At 40.7% G+C, this 18,171-nt stretch overlaps 1 protein-coding gene across 1 annotated transcript; it reads left to right on the top strand.

The window, feature by feature from the left end:
• The first annotated feature begins 8,405 nt into the window (after nt 1–8,405).
• On the top strand, nt 8,406–18,168 carry aga (aspartylglucosaminidase). Its single transcript, XM_061787959.1, has 9 exons — nt 8,406–8,657; nt 10,574–10,727; nt 10,827–10,939; nt 14,066–14,178; nt 15,243–15,348; nt 15,918–15,993; nt 16,074–16,181; nt 17,310–17,443; nt 17,992–18,168. The coding sequence occupies exons 1-9, from the start codon at nt 8,549–8,551 to the stop codon at nt 18,090–18,092; spliced, it is 1,014 nt and encodes a 337-aa protein (XP_061643943.1). The 5' UTR covers nt 8,406–8,548; the 3' UTR covers nt 18,093–18,168.
• Nucleotides 18,169–18,171: the final 3 nt, after the last annotated feature.

Genomic DNA, 18,171 nt, shown 5'->3' with positions numbered 1-18,171 from the left:
GCAGCGACATGGGTTCGCAAAAAAACACGCGAGAAACGCAATCGGCGTCTCCATCAAACAATTCCACTTCTGCTGCCTCGTCACGCTGAGATTTTTTCCCCTTTTGAGATGCTTGTGCGTCTTATCAGAGCTTCTCAGGCGGGCTGCAAACAGCCGGAGAAAAAAAAATGAAAAGGAAATAAAGATGCCAATGCTGGGGAGCAAAGAAGAAAAAGGGGGGCCTCATCTTGTGCTCTTACAGTATGTATGAAGAGGACTATAACTTCCCAGAGTCGTACCTGTGGTTTTGTGATACATTTACCACCTTTTTCCTCAAAAAGCCAGTTTGGGGGTAATTTAGACATCAGGATTTATAGACTAGTAGGATTCTAGACCTTGCTATATTTTTTTTATTATATTTATATTTCTTACCAGGGAGTATGGCCTTAAAGTAAAGTTTGTTCAAATGTACAGTTGGGATGTACTTTTTCAAACTTTTGTCAGACACACATGATATTGAATAGGTCAAAAGCTAACAGTCAGAATGCTAAAATGCTAATGTCACCAGATCGCAACCCGAGTAGAGAAGGAGCTAAGGCCAAAAAAATCATCAAATGCTAACGTGCGAGAAAGTTTCTATGATAAAATATAGCAAGATAGCAAGCTGAGTCGAGGAAGTGCGGAGGCCGATCGGTAACGGTTTGACATCTCTTTTGACAGATATGTTTGGAAAAACGGAATCTTCTTCTTTGTTTGCAAAGGCATATACGTGACGTTCATTGAAAGTTCTACAAATTGTCTTTTGTGTTTACAAAAAAGATGAACGGTAAGCTCCTCAAAGATTCAATTGTGTTTGTTTACAAAGCAAGATTCATTGAACACCAAATTGTCTTTGTCGTTTATGCAAAGTTGTTTGTTACTAGTTTGTCTTTTATGCTCACAAAATGTGCATTGAGGACTCGTCTTTGATGTTTACAAAAAAAAAAAAAAGCGCACTTTGGAAAGTACGCTGTAATTGGTGTTTAAAAACATTTGTTAGCAAAAGACTAAATGAAGATTGTCTTTGATGACTCCAAACGTGTCACCCTAACATGAAATAATACTTTAAAACCTACAATTGTTTATCACTAGACTATCCATATTGAACATGCTAAATACAGGATATTGAAGTATATTTTTCATCAGGTGGCATCCCAGCAGGTGTGACGTCCACTGCGAAAATCATTCCCGATACCTCAGCAGGCTTCCGGTTGCACTTCGGATCACTTGGAAATGTAATTTAACGTCTGGATGGGAGCTACAATTTCATTTACTGACCGACGCCAGGCAGCAGCAGCAGCAGCATCATTAGCACTGGAGGGTATGTGCACAGCTACACAGTAGCCCCGTGGTTAATGCTTCAGCCCCATCCTCTGGATCACAAGCACCACTGCATTGGGATCCAGCCACTGGGACTTCAAGTATGTCTGAAATTATTCAAATGGATCAACTCAGCACTTAAATAACGAAGAGCAATCGCTTCATTTCCATGTCAACGTTTTAATTGGTTGTTTTGCAGAGGAGATGCATATTACTGATTGTTTATCCCCAAAGTGTCATCAACAAAAAGACAGCAGGGAACATTAGGAGTTATGCTCAGAATAGCTGGGGGGCGTACATTGTTGACTGAAGATTTCTTAAGAGCGATACGGCTTGAATAGTTGAGCTAACTCCGAGAACCTTGTTGTCCTTGTTCAACTAAAAGCATGTACATATTCACCATTTGTCTGGGAAGTGTACGTTCAATGAAGACTCACAGTATTCTTTGACGTTTCCAAAAACAGAGTCGCTGAAAACTACATTTTTTGTTTTTTGATTTGATTTGTTGTTTCTAAAAATCCATAAATTCAGACTATAAACTAAATCGTCTTTGCTATTTAAAAAAAAGATCATGTACATTATATTCAATGAAGAGTAAAACTTTCTTTGATGTTACGTTCATTTAAGTCTTCTTAAAGATTTTTTTTTGGATCCCATTTGGAGATGCAATACTTCCTTTTTGTTGGACATTTCAGCAATCATTTTCCCCTGAGAATCCTTTTGTTGTTGTTGTTGTTGTTGTTGTTTGTTGTCCCATTGTGAAACTGTCCCAGGAATTTTGAATGTCTTATTAAACATTGCGGAAATTGCCAACCTTGGTTTTTTTTTCATTTGTATGCCTCAGTTTTTACTCTGCGTAACAGCAGAAAAAAAAAGAGAGAGAAAAAACAAGAAAGGGGTGACATACTTTGTCAACATGTCACATAACGTACCCACAAAGCCAGTTTCCCCAGTGGCCTCTCAGCTAAAAATAGCATAGCAAGCTATGAAACGTCATGTCAACGGAATCCCACGAGACCGCCATTCGACACCCCTTCCGAGCAGTTCAATGATTCCCAGTATTTTTTGCATAGCTATTGTGCTCACAGCATTTACGATGAATCTTTTATGAAGTGTCAATTTTTTCCCCGACGTTTCCCCCGCAGCGACGTGGCGGCTCACACGTGACTCACGTCTTCCCCCGCGGCCGCTGCGCTAATCTGCTGTTAATCCGTCGTGTCCGACAGCGAGCTGGGCGGGGACCTTGGGACGACGCCGAAACGGAAAACCCGGAATTAAGTCGCAAGAAAATATGAGCCGGAGCCAGGTCATCATGACGGAACTATGTTTGAACTTGCGGTTATTGAATGGCACGCTGACTGCCTTCATATTCTCCAAACGTTGTCAAAATATTACAAACGGCCCTCAGTGCCACGCCAGCCTCGTCAATCATACTTGACCATTGCTATCTCGGTTGAGATGTTGTTGATGTTTGATATTTTGTTGGTTAGTGGATTGTTTGTTTGGGCCATTCATTCGTTGGTCGGTTAGATTTTTCGTTTGTTGGTTTAGTTTGTTAATTGGTTAATTGTTTTGTTTATTGGTTGACGGGTCGGTTGGAGATTTGTTTCCGGTGTTCATTGGTTGGTTGGTTTTTTGTTTTGCTTGTTTATTGACTATTTGGTAATAGTTTTCTGTGTTGGTAGGTTTATTTTTCTGTTGGTCGGTTAGTTGTTTTGTTTGTTGGGTTGTTTGGCTTGTTTTGTTGTGGGTTGGTTAGTTAGGTAGTTTGTTTGTTCTGTTGGTTGGGCCTGCCTTTATTTTTGGGTTAGTTGTTTTGTTGGTTGATTGGTTGGTAGATAGGCGGTTTGTTTTCATTATTGGTTGGTTGGCTGGCTCATTTGGTTATGGTGGGTGGGTTGTATTGTTGGCTTTCGGTTGGTTAGCTGTTTGTTTGGTAAGTGGTTTGTTTGTTGGTTGCTTTGTCTGTCTGTGGGTTAAGTGGGGTGGTTGTTTGGTTGCGTGGCTGGTTGGCTGTTTTGCTTTGTTTGTTGGTTAGTTGTATTTAGTTGGTTTGTTAGTTGTTTTTTGTTGTTGTTGGTTTGTTTGCTGTGGGTTGGTAGTCACTGTCAGTGTTGTGGTTCGCTCACCTTCATGTGAGTGCGAAAGGTTGTGCATCTCCATATGTGCCCTTTGCCCCAAAGTCAGCTGGGAAAGACTCCAGCTCCTCGCCACCCTAAACTGGATAAGCAGGATAGAAAATGGGTGGATCGCAATGATGAATGTCAGTGGATGAGAATAAACATTGACTGAAAGAACAACGCTGCTGTCAACATAACACTAGCGCAGGTATTTGGAGCCAAAACGTGATGGAGAAAAGAGGCGTGCGGTGAATGAAAAATGTGCACGCTCACTGGGAATTCTTGGCAGAGCTGGAAAGACGAATGATTCCTGCCGTATTTGTCGTAAACGTCATCGGGGAGGTCTTTTACCAGGTGACGACTGATAGATTTGGGTCACATTCCACACTGAAGACTGCTGCGTCCCCACAGACTACTTCCTCCTACTGAGGGGCCTTATTTCACATACAAACTGATGTTTGTTATAGATTAAGATATATTAGTTGTCTGACAGATGCTTTTTAAACTCTTGTTTTTACCCAAATTATTATTATTATTATTATTTACAAACTAAACCAACATTTTAATAATATTGTTTTTGGATGTCATGTTTGAAATGCTTTCTCGGGACTGCGATGTTCCGTCTGTCATTTGTGTGTTCAGATGATGTAGATTATCCAGCAGATGGCAACCGTAAGAAAAATAATGATTACGTGAGGATACATTTTTACTGACAAGCAATTTCCTCGCATGCTGTCGCTTACAAATTTGAAAGACAAAGATTATGATTCATGCATTGAATGCGCCTTTATACAAAGGCAAGAGAGCAAATGTAAATGACGAAACAGCCCATCTGAGGTTCTCCGCAAGAGCAAACAAAGAGAAAGAATGCAACAGAAAATAGAGGAAGACGACGACGACGTCAAACACAAATGTTATGGTACTGCCAAAGATGCCAGGAGGGATCCCAGGTGATGGAGGATGTTTTTTTCATTGCATTTTCTTCTGATAATTGTTTTAATTTTACTATTTGTATGTCTCATATATTTGTATTATTTTTAATATGTATGTATTTTTGTCTAATATTTTTTTGGGCTATTAGTTTTTGTATTGTTTTCCTCATGTTTTTTTTTTTTTTTTCATTCAATAGTTATGTTTTGTATTATATTTTGGTATTTTTGGCTGTTATGATTGTATTTAGTATTTTTCCATTATTTGCTTAATGCGTTGTCTTTATTCATAACTATTTTATAGCAAATACTTTTTGACAATTTTTAAAAACTATTTTTAATGTGTTAGTATTTTTGCCAAATATGTTTCATTTTTTAACTCATATTTGTCTATATTTTGTATCATTTACTCTTTTCTACAACACGTTTGGATTTTTGTCAAATATTTTGCTTATACTGTATACATATTTGTGTCTGTGTAGATATATTTCTGTATTTTTATAACACATTCTTCTAATTTTTTACTTCAAATTCTAAGGTTTCAACATTTTTAATATTTGAAGGCATTTTTGAACAAAATTATTTTAAACTACAAATCAATATTTTTGAATTGCATTTTTTTTTTCCAAGTAGTCTTTTCATCTTTTTGCATTTTTTAGAATATATTTTTAATATTACTCCAAATATTATAGTTGAATTTGCATATTTTTGTCAAATCGTTTTTTTTTTTTTTATTCTTGTGTAATTTATTTCATTTCCATTACTTTTGTATTTTTGTCACCGTGTTCAACGTTTTCAAATATATTCCATCCATTTTCTTTTACCGCTTCTCCTCACCAGGGTCGCGGGCGTGCTGGAGCCTATCCCAGCAATCTCCGGGCGGGAGGCGGGGTACACCCTGAACCGGTCGCCAGCCAATCGCAGGGCACATATAAACAAACAACCAATCGCACTCACATCCACACCTACGGGCAATTTAGAGTCTTCAATTAACCTAGCATGCATGTTTTTGGGATGTGGGAAGAAACCAGAGTGCCCGGAGAAAACCCACCCAGGCACGGGAAGAACATGTAAACTCCACACAGGCGGGGCTGGGATTTGAACCGCGGTGCCCAGAACTGTGAGGCAGTCGTCCACCGTTCCACCGTATTTCTGCTTTAATATTTTTAATTCATTACCAATATTTTCATATTATTCTTTATATTTGAGCATTTTTCCACCTGATACTTTGTCAGTCAGTTCAATGTTTTGACGAGTTTTCACCTCTACCAACTCGTCCCTGCCCCGCAAAATAAACAAACAAGCCGCTTATGAGTGATTATTGAAGTAATCGCTTCAACGCTGTGATGTTCTTTAAGTCGCCTCGCTCTCATCTATTTTATCCTCTTGCAATCTCCTTTTTAAGGCTCTTGCCGTCGTGTTTAAAATGCAAAAGAACAATGAATAAAATATCCGAGAAAATTGTATGTATCGTATGAATAATGGAAAGAAGGCGCCTCTCAAGGTCGGACTGCGTTGTTAGTAGTCTTCCCTTTGCTGCTTGTATGCTGTTACTTTTTGATCTTGTTTGCTGTGAGGAAGTCATCCTAGTCCATCCACTTGTCTCTTTGACGCCCGTGGCGGGAGAGACGCTATTTTGAGGGGAGGTGGTGAGGGAAGAAAAAAAACAAAAAACGATTCAGGGCCCACCATGAGCGTGTGGTGTGAAGGCGGTGAAGTGCAGTGTTAGCACATTTGTGCCAAAAAGTTTCCCATGAGCACAGCTTGTTTGCTTCACTCAGTCACAGTCAACATTCTCATGAGGGGGAACTAACAGAATGTTGGCTTTGTGGGTTTGTACCATTATCCCGCTGAACTCCGGGTCACCGCGCAGTTGCGCTTTGCCAGTTTTACGCTGTTCGCCAATCAAAGAATCATTACTTTTCTTTCGAAAACAAGTCACACTCTATTGAAAATTGCGTATATATTGTCATTTGTTGGAATATTAATAGGGTATTGCTTTACACCTGGATCTGTCCACATTGAGTTCATTTCAATAACGAGTTTTAATATAATTACAGTTTATTAAGGGTGTATTTCCCCCCCCAACCCCACAATTTTGTGGCGTCGCCTGAAGCCACGGCGTCCTTAGCATTGGCCTATTCTGCCTAATAGGCGAGCCAGCCCTGTATGTAGTTCAGGTATAACTGAAGTCACATCCTGAATAACAAGTCAAATCCAATCTTTCGTACGTTTTAGCCAAGCGAGTTCAAGTCCGTAAATGATCAATTTAATCTGCCACTTCCGCTGTGTGCGTACTGCTTTGCTAAATTCCACTTCACATTTTTTTTTTTATTATTTTTATTTTTTTCCCCAAATTTCTGGTATGATCTCAATGTGCAGCCAGAGACAGCAGACTGACATTTGCCAAGCACAAACACAGGGTCTCGAGCCGAGACATCCACACACACCCCGGAGAGAAGAACGCAACAAAGCCGTGCACCCCACCGAGCTATTCCTCCTCGATTTCGATCCTGCCCGCCTTAAACCGGAACACTCTGAACCAGTCTGCAATTCAATAATGAGCGTGGAGTCGCGACGTCACCTGGATGAAGAACTAGAATGGAAAAAGCCCAGGGGAACCTGCTGGTTCCATAGCGAAGATGCTAATTAATGCTAATGTCGTCCGTGCAGTGGATGTTAAAAATAAAAATAAATAAATAAAAAATGGCCCACATGGGAAGGGTGAACATAACAACGCCCCGTTGAAGGTGGCGGAGGAGTAATGACAGCGGGCAAAATGTCGGGTCTATAGTGACATGGGATTGGTTTGACTTTTTTTTTTTTTTTTAAGCGTGTTTGAAATCGTCATCAAACGTCTTCAGTGTAAGAACCCTGGAATTCGTCCAAAATGACTTCGTTGAACCTAAAAGACCGACCAATTTCCTGTTCCATTCCAGCCATGGGTCTTTGAGATATTTTCATGCGCACTATTATAATAGACATGCACACCCAATCGATGGACTTAGTGCTGGGGGCTAATCTTTTTTTTTTTCGAATTTTTGAGTCTTCGAAACGATCAAATTTTGACACCGCACTCTACCCACATTAGATGTCCTAGGCAAAAATGACTGCTTCATAATTTTGTGTAACCCATCCGTCTAGGCCAGCGGCTTTCGATTGAAACCAAGATGGCGGCGCAGCAGATGGTCGCCTCGACAACGAGCTCTCTCTTCGTTTTTGTCATTTTTGTTCATCTTCGGCGACCCTGCGCAGCTTACTTACACGAGGGTAGACATGCTAAGTGTAACCCCGGCTGGTTTAGGTAACGACGGTGACACTTCTGCGACGACGACCTCTCTATTTTCATTTTTTTCTACTTTTGGAGAATCATCCGAAATGGCTGCTTTCAACTAGAATGGCCAACTTCTTGTTCAATTTATGGGCTGGGGCTTTGAAACTTTATCTCACGTCCAGTTATTGTAGATATGTTCATGATATGTCTTATTTGAATTATTAAAATCCTTTTCCATTGCATGACCTAGTAATAACAACTTTGTACCTGTTTTTGTTGAATTTATTTGGAATATACACGTGGACTTCATGAATAGGATTATGACACGCCCCTTTTGAGCTGCGTGCATACGGCGACGCTAAAGTCGTCGGTGCATTCCATTTGTATGAACGGCAAGGAAACCGAAAGAACAATGACGCTGCCAGATTGCACTGTATACGGTTGCAAACAATAATGCCTTGTAAACACAACAACGGAACTGGGGCTAACCTTTCAAAGGTTAAAAAAAAAAAAAAAAAAAGTTTTATTGATAGCACATGCTTTGGCGTTGACAAAAAAAAGTAAACTTTGTGAAAATCGCTTGCGAAATAAGCAAGTTACGACTTAATTTCAATGTCCATGCATTGCCTTAGATGGCAACATCGACCTCCCCAACATGGCCCCCACGTAGGCACGCCGGTTAGCCGGGCGGTTACAGCGCGGTGGCAAATCTACTGGCATATATGTGACTGTTCCTTTAAGAAAATATTGCCGCTTTGTGTGACGTCATCTGGAAGTGACTCGTGATAGAAGAGAGAGCAAAGTATTCCGTCGGATTAATATGAAGTGACGAATTAAACAGTCGTGTGAGGTGTTTGAATGTTCACGCGCCGTCTTTTAAGGACACAATGCCGATGTCTCTGGTGTTTTTTACTTTAATATGTCTGCCCACGTTTGGACAAGCGTCACTGCCGCTGGTTATCAACACATGGAGCTTCAAGAATGCGACGGCTGCTGGTATTTTTTTTTTTTGTTCATCTAAACGTTGTTTTTTTCCAAATTATTATTATAATAACAGGTGCACAAATCAGTCCCGAGTTTGAAACACACGTGACCGGATGGGAAAAAAAACACCAACTGTGACGTGTGAAGCTATTCAGTGTAACTATGACATCAGACATTTTTCCATCGATGGATCGCATTATATTTTGTCCCATCAACATTTTACCCACAAAACTTCATAATGACAATGCGAAAATGAGATTTTTGCAAAGTTATCAAAAATAAAACCAAACAAGAAATAGCATATTCATGGAGAATTCACGACCTTTGCTCAATTACATTCTTCAGCAGCAATTACAGCCTCAAGTGTTGTATTTTTTTTATTTTTAATCTGATGCTTGGCACACCTATCCTTTGTCAGTTTTCCAGAAAGTGTTCACATTCCAAAACTGAAGCGCTGTCAGTGCATCCAGAAAGTCTTCACAGTGCTTCACTTTTTCCACAGTTTGTTAATTTAAGTCTTATTCCAAACTTGATTGCAGCCTTAAGGCTTTTTCAATATGATGCCACAATATTGGCACACCTATCTTTTGCCAGTTTGGCCCATTCCTGTTTTTGGCACCTCTCAAGAGCCATCAGGCTGGCTGGGGCGCATCGGTGCAAGTTTAGAGTGGACATTTTGTTACCAAAAAAAAGAAAAAAAGGGGCACACTTGAAGGGGTCACAAGGATTTTGAGAAGTAAGGTTTGATTCCCGGCGTATGTTAGCTGTTGTCTGATAAAAATGTGAAACTTGAGCACCACAAATTGCGTTTGAAAGCGAGCGGGTTTCACGACCGCCGACGCCGGGAGGGGTCCGCCCTCGCGCTCCATTGGATTGTGCATCGGGAATGATGCATCGGAACGTCGCAGAGTGGAAGTGAAAACACTTTAGCGCTTGCTCAGGACTTCATCTGTCAGGGCAGCTTTCCGCCGGGTGCGTGACACGCCGCTGCCCTGAGAGGTGAAATCTGAATGAGATGGGAGTTAACTGGAAAAAATCTTGATAGATGAAAACTCTTTAATTTACCGGCTGTACATCATCCCCCTCCCCCTCCCCTGTCCCCTGAGGCTGATGGTGTGAAAGTGGACAAATTGGCTGGCGTGCTGTGTGCTGCGGCTATCTTCCCAGCGGAGGCAAGTTGTCGATTTGTCGACCTCGGAATCTCGCTGTACTTCAGACTTTCTGTTCAAACATTACTGCAACACTGGCCACAGAACAACAAGAAGTCCAAACCCACACATTCTGGACATAAAGAAGCATTTAAAAAAAAAAAAAAAAAAAAAAGAAGTAGAAGACGTTTGCCATCATTTCTTCTTGCAACAGTGCGGCAGGTTGAAGGAAGCCAAATTTAAAGCAAGCATCCATCATGGCTTTTGAATTGCTTGAATACAAATAGTTGGGCCTCTGCAGTGCCTGCCTTACCCATCGAGTGTGAAATTACTCAAGCAAGAAAATCGTTTGTGAGCTGCCTGTCAGAAAATGTGCCTGTGAGCAAGACCTTCTGAATTCTAAATGAATTGGGACATCACAATTTCTTAGATACAATTTTGTTGTTAAAGAGGTTTTCACTAATATGAGAAGGAAATTAATGATTTTTTTATTGCAAGAAAAAAAAGTCACACTATTACAAGATTAAACTTTTTTTTTTTTTTTCCCCCAAAACAAAAGTTGTTGAACAACATGAGCCGATGCGGCTGCGTGCATTGAGATAATTACACATAGCGACGATTCCTTTCAACACGACGCGCAGTATGGCGGTAAGTCCGCGGAGTTGCATCGGCTCATGTTGTTCCGCACGCCCTATTTTGCCTCCGATGCTGAAATCCATGCAATCGATCGAATCTTTATCAATGAGTAAGTGTCATCGTGTGTTTGTGTTGCGGCTCTAGCGTGGGCGGTCCTGCAGTCCGGCGGCTCGGCGCTGGACGCCGTGGAAAAGGGGTGCGACCGCTGCCAAAAAGAGCAGTGCGACGGCAGCGTGGGCTACGGCGGCAGCCCGGACGAGAACGGCGAGACCACGCTGGACGCCATGATCATGAACGGGTAAAAAAAAAAAAAAAATGAAAATATAATAAAGTACCTAATACACATGCTAAGAATGGAGTAAAACAAATAAAAATAAATGTGTGTGTGTGTGAGCAGCAACACAATGGAGGTGGGTGCCGTGGCCAACCTGAAGAGAATCAAGAACGCCATCGGCGTAGCCAGAGCAGTGATGGAGCGCACACAGCACACCATGCTGGTGGGCGAGTCAGGTACGAAGACCAGAGTGGGATGTTCAACACCCGAGAATCGCTGCCCACTCCCGTTTGTGTTGAAAGTCATTGGCAACACTGGCCCCGGCTCACAACACGACTTTGAAACCCTGACCCTGGATGGAAATCCTTATTTGAATCCCCAACCACGTCTTAAAACACAAATTCGAAAAATCCTAATTTGAAACCCTAACCGTGACTTGAAACCCTAACTCGAAATACTAACCCTGGTTTGTAATCCTAAACATGATTGAAACCCTAACTAGAAACTAACTGTGGATTGAAACACTAAATATGAACATTAAACCTCGTTTGAAACCCTGATCGTGTCTTAAAATCCTAATATAAAACCCTAACTACGATTAAAAAGACAAATTCGAAAACCCTGTCTTGAAACACGAACCCCGTGTTGAAATCTTAACCACAATTTCGTACACAAATTTGAAAACCCAAATTGAAAACCCTAACCCTAATTTGTGCCCTGCGATTGGCTGGCAACCAGTTCAGGGTGTACCCCGCCTCCTGCCCGTTTTATAGCCGCGACCCTTGGGAGTATAAGCGGCTCAGATAATGGCTGGAACCCTAATTTGAAACCCTAACCATGACTTAAAACCTTATTCAAAACCCTAACTCTGGATTGAAACCTAAACATTAAAGACCTCGAAAACCTCTAACCATGACTAGTAACCCTAATTTGGAACTCTAAGCCCAGACTTAACCCCCCTAATTTGACACCCTAACCACGACATGAAACCTTAATTCGAAACACTAACCCTGGCTTGAGGTTGAATACGGTGCCTTTGCCAACTCGAAGTAACCATGGGACGCTCATCAAGTAACGGATGTGGTCGGTAGCAAAACACAGTTTCGACCAGTTGTTACTCAGGGGCAGAGAAAACATCCCGCTGTCTGAAGCCAACTCATTACGGGGCAGGATAAATGCATGCTTTCATGTTGTTTCCACCACATTCGGACACTAATCACGTGTCAGCAGAAATGCAGACCCATTAGCCCGGACGATGTTTCCCCCTCCCCCAATCGTCAGCTGTCGGATCCTCCCAAATTGTAGCGTCCAAGTTGTTAAACGACAGCAGAGTCATCAGGTGTGATCTTCTTCAAGGTTCCACATCTTTCAGAGAGGTTCTTCTCCTGCATATATTCGAGTTCCTAGTCAGTCCGGACATTTCTTCTTTGACCTCCTGGCATCATTAAGGCATTTTCTCCAGGAGAACCGCCACTAACGAGATCTTTTCTGTTGGGTTTGTTTCCCCTCCAGACAATTCAACACTGTGAAGCCTCACTTCTGTGTGAAGAAAATCCCACGAGTGTCTCAGATAGTCCCACCGACAACCAGTCACTTCAATACCATAGTGACACTCTTGTTTAAATTGGAGCGTATTGTCTTGGCCATGTCTGCGTGCCTATGGAGTGACTGATTAGATGTTGTAACTTAAGTCAAATAATGCGAGTACACACCGCTAGCCTACATAAATAGCCTCAGTTATCATTTCAGTAGTGAGGCACGCTTGTAAAAAATAAAATAAATTGTGCCATCTGGAGGGGAAAACTTGAAAGCCAGTACAGGCACTAACCGATGTGTGCCTTCTTGTGCTGCGTGACCACGCGTTTAGCGCTTCAATGATTAAAATTAACAACTTGAAAAGTCAATTAGACAAAAAAAGGTTTTGAAGCAAAAACGTCTGCCGTGTTTTGCGGGGATCGTTTTTCCCCACACGGAAAAAAATGCTACTGCATTCGCACGCGCGCACGTAAATTGGCGCTGTGGCGGCGAGCCAGAAGGAAAGAGTCAATAATAGACAGAAGGTGCCCACTTTGGGATCATTTCATATTTAACAAACCAAAAAAAAAAAAAAAAAAAAAAAAAAGTGCAATGCGCACCGCAACAGCAGTTCTACGATCGCCAGCACGTGGTAACTATCGATGTTAGCTACTTCAATATAGACGACCGCCACGAGTTCAAATGTACAGTACTACGATGCCTCCACAAGTGGTCAAGGATAGACATAGCCCCTGGTGCACTTCAATTGCTTTATTGAACAAACCGTAACAAAATAAACACTTAAGGCCATTCAAGCTGCCGATAGCAGCAACTCACGCCGAGTCACTCAACACGCGGACTGGCTAGCGGGTTAGCCAGTTAATGGCCTCATTCGCTGACGTCCACGTCGCTCCCCAGGCCAGGCCCCGCCTTATAAAGCCATACACACTTAAACTCACAGATACCACAGTAGAATGTGAAGTGCACAACACTAATACCTGCACCTTACATGTTATTGTGTTTAATAATGCGAAATCAACTTTTATCCAACCACGCAATTGATTGGTGTTATTATCGGTAGAATACTCGATTCTAAAAATATTTGATAGCTGCCCTAGCTAGTCTAACGCTGTTGTGCAAAAAAAAGTCTAACCTCAAAACGTTGCACGTCGGGAAAATCGTAAAGAGAGAATTCCCTGTACTTAGATAGTGGGCATGTACACCATTAGCCAACATCAACTGCGACACCGCTATCATTTATTATAGCGAAGCATCCTTGTAGAAAACAAAAAGAAGTGGCATGTTGCTGCATGCTTTGAATAGGGTAAAAAGTAGCGCCATCCGGTGGACAGTAGTCAGTACCCAGTCCAAAGTGACATCTTAACAAGATAGAATTATTTTATGTTAAGATAAATGGGGTATCAAATATATCATTTAACAGGGCAACAGATGACGACTAAAATGTTTTAAATACGAATACCCGATACGACGATAACGATACTTAGCCAAAAAAACTGGCTTCAAAATAAGAGTGAATGGCACAGAATGTACCCAAGCTCTCATAAGCGTTCTTTATCCTACATTTTGTGATTAAATTGGCATTCAAAGCCAACCCGGGTGAAATGTATTCCTAAACTAATTTAAAGCAACCTGAAGGCATGTATTGAGCGCTCTGGTTTCGTCCAATGCCTGTTAACGCCTGCTCGGACCGTGACTTGCTCTTTAGTTGTGATCACATTTTGATACAGAGAACAAATTAGGGCTGTAAAATTGGCTGTCCTGTCCAAAAAAAAAATAAAAAATAAAAATAAAAATCTACAAAGGTCATGTGTCATCTTTGTTTGCAGCGACGGTGTTCGCGGAAAACATGGGCTTCATCGGAGAGGACCTGACCACCGTCAAGTCGTTGGATATTTTCACGCAGTGGATGAAGGGCAGCTGCCAACCTAATTACAGAAAGGTGAGTGTGCCGGCGTGTTGATTAGCATTAGCTCCGGGCGTCCTGCTACGAAAGGATATTGGCCTGCGAACTTGACTGGCATGCTAATAATGATGTTGTTCATTTCCAAAAAAAATTTGAAAAAAACACTTGTTAGGTTGAGAGGCGTTATGCTTCTTTAAATTCGTCCTGACCTTCTTCTCAGTAATGGCGGTAAAGGTCAAAGCGACCCACTTTCAACCTTTTTGTTGTGTTTAGTTACAGGAGTGTGTATACTGGTGCTTGCGTAATCATCAAAATCCAATATAATATCACAAACATAATAAAATCAAAACAGAACAAAAAAAATATATTATAAAGTTGTAATATTACCAGACTAAAAACTTAAATATTTTCAAGAGTAAAAGTATTATTACAAACCCCAATTCCAATGAAGTTGGGCCGTTGTGTCAAATGTAAATAAATTTTAAAAAAAATGTTAAAAAACAATGCTTTTCAACTCCTTTTCAACCAACATCCAATTCGATACACTACAAAGACAAGATATTTAATGTTCAAACTGATGAACGTTATTGTTTTTGTTGCAAATATTCTCTCATTTTGAATTTGATGCCTGTAGCACGTTCCCAAAAATTCTGGGACAGGGGCAACAAAGACTCGGGAAGTTGTAGTCCGACACTTTTAAGAAAAATGTTCCTCAACTTACAATTGCAAGGAATTTAGGAATTTCATCATCTGCGTACAATAACGTCAAAAGTGTCAGAGAAAGTGGAGAAATCAATGCACGAAAGCGGAATGGACGAATACCAACATTGAAGGCGTTGCCTTGGATTCCTCGAGCGGCACTGCACTAAACGATATTGCCACGTGGGCTCAGGAACACTGCAGCAAACCTTTGTCAGTTAAAGTTGGTTGCTACATCTACAAATGCACGTTAAAAACCAAAAAAGTCAGATATCAACAAGACCCAGAAGCGCCGTTGGCTTCTGTGGGCCTCTTGAGTCTCGGAAGTACATTACATTTCAAAATTCATGGATAAAACCAATATATCATCTTCTCTCCTGTTGTTGTTTCCCCCCCCCCAGAATGTTTTTCCCAATCCCTCCAAATCGTGTCGTCCCTACAAGCGTCTCGCGGAGCTGGGACCGAAAAAGCGACTTTCTACTAATATTCGCTCCCATGACACCATAGGTGGGTTTTTATGGATTTGCTTGAGATGAACCGTAAATGCGTAACTTTTTCGGTCCTGTCTTCCCTATTGTACAGTTGCAAGATTCAACGATAGAAAAAACACACAATTGGGTCTAAAAAATAAATAAATAAAAAATCTATCATAACAGCACATTTGAAAAAAGTCTCAAGGACCCATGACTCAAATTGAATAGGAAGTCAACCATTTTGGTGCAAGGAGCCATTTTGGGCACATTTCATACCTCGTACATTGGCGAACATTCCTGAGTCGGAGTTTGCCAATGTACGAGTAATGAATGAATTGTATTTTTGAGAGCCTCAGCATTGCCTGACAATGAACTTTGGTCCCCCCCCAAGCTCATGTACTCCAGGTGAAAATTTTAATTCATTGTAGGGGTCCCCAACATGACCCCCCCCCCCCTCCCCAAACAAAAAAAATGTCCTAGGGACCCATTTACAAGATTAAATAGGAAGTCAGCCATTTTGGGCAAACTCCTACTAAGGAATTTGGCCAAATGCTTGCAACTTTAATTCATTAATGAATGTTTTATTTTGTTTTTTTCCCCGAGGTATGATTGCCTTTGATCAAGACGGTCACCTGGCGGTGGGGACGTCCACTAATGGGCTCACTCATAAAGTTCCAGGGTATGTCAATTATTTTGACTTTACTGGCAAATATGCATGTTGCAACGGTATATTTAGACATTTGGTATCCCGTCACACAGTCGAGTTGGGGATTCTCCTATAGTCGGGGCGGGGGCGTACGCTGACATCTCGGCCGGAGCCGCCGCCGCGACCGGAGACGGGGACGTCATGATGCGTTTCCTGCCCAGGTAACGCCACCTTGCTTTTATGCTGCTGGTAAAACAATAAATGTAGAACAGGATAGACTACATTGGCCCAGACTATCACTTTTACGTTCAGTTGAGGCTTTTTTAAATATATATATATATATATATATTTTTTTTTTTAAAATTATTTATTTATTTATTTATTTATTTATTTTTTAAATATGACTCGTAAGATTCTGCCTTTTTTCCCCCTCTTGAAAATTTCATTTTCTCGTAAGATTATAGCTTTTTATCTCGAAACATCTTTTGTTTTTTAAAACTTAGCATTCTGTCATTGTACAATTACGAATTATCTAAATACAAATTCAGATTTCTAATTTTACTTTTTTTACTATTTTTTTTTTCCACAAGAAAAATAAAATGTTATTCAAGTAATGTTCTGACTTTTTAATTTAATTAATGAATTAAGTTTTATTCTTTTACCCAGAGAAAAATACAACTTTATTCCGGAAGTTTGACTCTTTAGCTTGGCACAGAAAAAACCTCTCATGAGTTTACCGCTTTGTTTTTCTTAAAGAAAACAAGAACATTCTGCTTTATTCTTCAAATGTTATGCCATTTTTCTTAAAAATAATAAAGTTGTCTAACTTTATTCTCATAAGATTGACTCTATTGTTGTATTGTTCACGATTCCCGGAAGAGTATGACATTTTATCTAAAAAACAAAAAACAAAAGTATTACTACTTTTTTTGCCAAAGGGAAAAATACAACTATATATGTAATATTCTGACTTTTTTTGTTTTTGTTTTTTTAATCAAACAATTTTGTTCTTGTAAGATTATGCCTTTCTTGAAAAAAAAAAAAAGTTTCCTCCTGTAAGATTATGAATTTTAAGACTGACTATTCTCTTACGCTTGCTAATTTTTAGTCTGCGGAAAAAAAAAACTTTAGTCGTCTAAAGACTTTTGAAAAACTTAATATTTAGTGATCCTTAAACTGAACTGAACACTGACCTAGGAGTTCTTTATTTAGCCTTGTGAATAGCGTGAGCGTAGAATCCGCCTTGAGGGACAGCAGTGCACCAGCGCTGACTGCGACAGCTCGCTTCATGGCCTTGACAAGCCCTCGATAGCCGCCCTGACGCATGTCCAATGCCGCACTGCCAACAGTTACTTGGCGGTGGAGCTGATGAGAGCCGGGACGGATCCCTCGGCAGCTTGCAAGACGGCCATTTCCAGGATTAAAAGGCATTACGCGGACTTCTTCGGGGCGATCATCTGCGCCAACGCGACAGGCCACTATGGTGAGTGTTTGGCTTCGTACGCACGCCGACGCCACTAAATGCACCAAGATGCCAAGCGTGATTAGTACTTACCTTGGAGACAATATCCAGGAGATTGCTGGGTTTAAAAGTAGAATTAATGTAAGAATGTTTTCAAGCCTAGTAGGATTTAAAAATTCACACGTATGAAAGTGTGTAGCGTGACCATGACTGATCTCGTCAATGAATCAGAGTCGAGATTTATACATTAGCCTCAGCTAATTTGGCGGTGAGTTGGCTTTTTTTTGGCATATTTTGGGCCGAAAGTTCATTTTAAATCATTTGAAAGCTTTAAAGGACAAAAAAAAAAAAAAAAAATGCATTTGCACAAGGCCTACCCTTGTTTGTGAAATAAATGCCTGCGGAGGAACTATGGCAAGCATGCTGCGTAAAATTTTATTGACAAACCATTCAATGGTTAAGTTGTTTAAAAGGCACAGGCACAACAATCTTGAACATGATTCACCTTTCTTTTCTTTTTTTTAATGCAACAAATAAGCCACTCATTTGTGTTTTCTCTCTTTCAAAAGGCGCAGCTTGTAACAAGGTGCCCGGCTTATTGCAGTTTCACTACATGGTGTCAGACGGTGAGTCTGTTGCGCCGCTTCTCAAGTCGGTGGACTGCTTTTAATTATTTTTTTTTTCCTGAACTCTTAAGATATTGGAGACATGAATTGACCACAATAAAGTAAAAATTGTGATTTTTAGGC

Source organism: Phyllopteryx taeniolatus, chromosome 10, assembly GCF_024500385.1.
Source record: "Phyllopteryx taeniolatus isolate TA_2022b chromosome 10, UOR_Ptae_1.2, whole genome shotgun sequence".
NCBI lineage: Eukaryota > Metazoa > Chordata > Actinopteri > Syngnathiformes > Syngnathidae > Phyllopteryx > Phyllopteryx taeniolatus.
Note: the sequence above shows the minus strand (reverse complement) of the source record. Positions and strands in the feature narration are given on the sequence as shown.

Coding starts and splice junctions, on each gene's coding strand:
- aga (XM_061787959.1), top strand. CDS start 8,549: ATGCCGATGTCTCTGGTGTTTTTTACTTTAATATGTCTGCCCACGTTT. Junction 14,179..15,242: donor GCCAACCTAATTACAGAAAG/GTGAGTGTGCCG, acceptor CCCCCCCCCCAG/AATGTTTTTCCCAATCCCTC. Junction 16,182..17,309: donor ATGATGCGTTTCCTGCCCAG/GTAACGCCACCT, acceptor CACTGCCAACAG/TTACTTGGCGGTGGAGCTGA.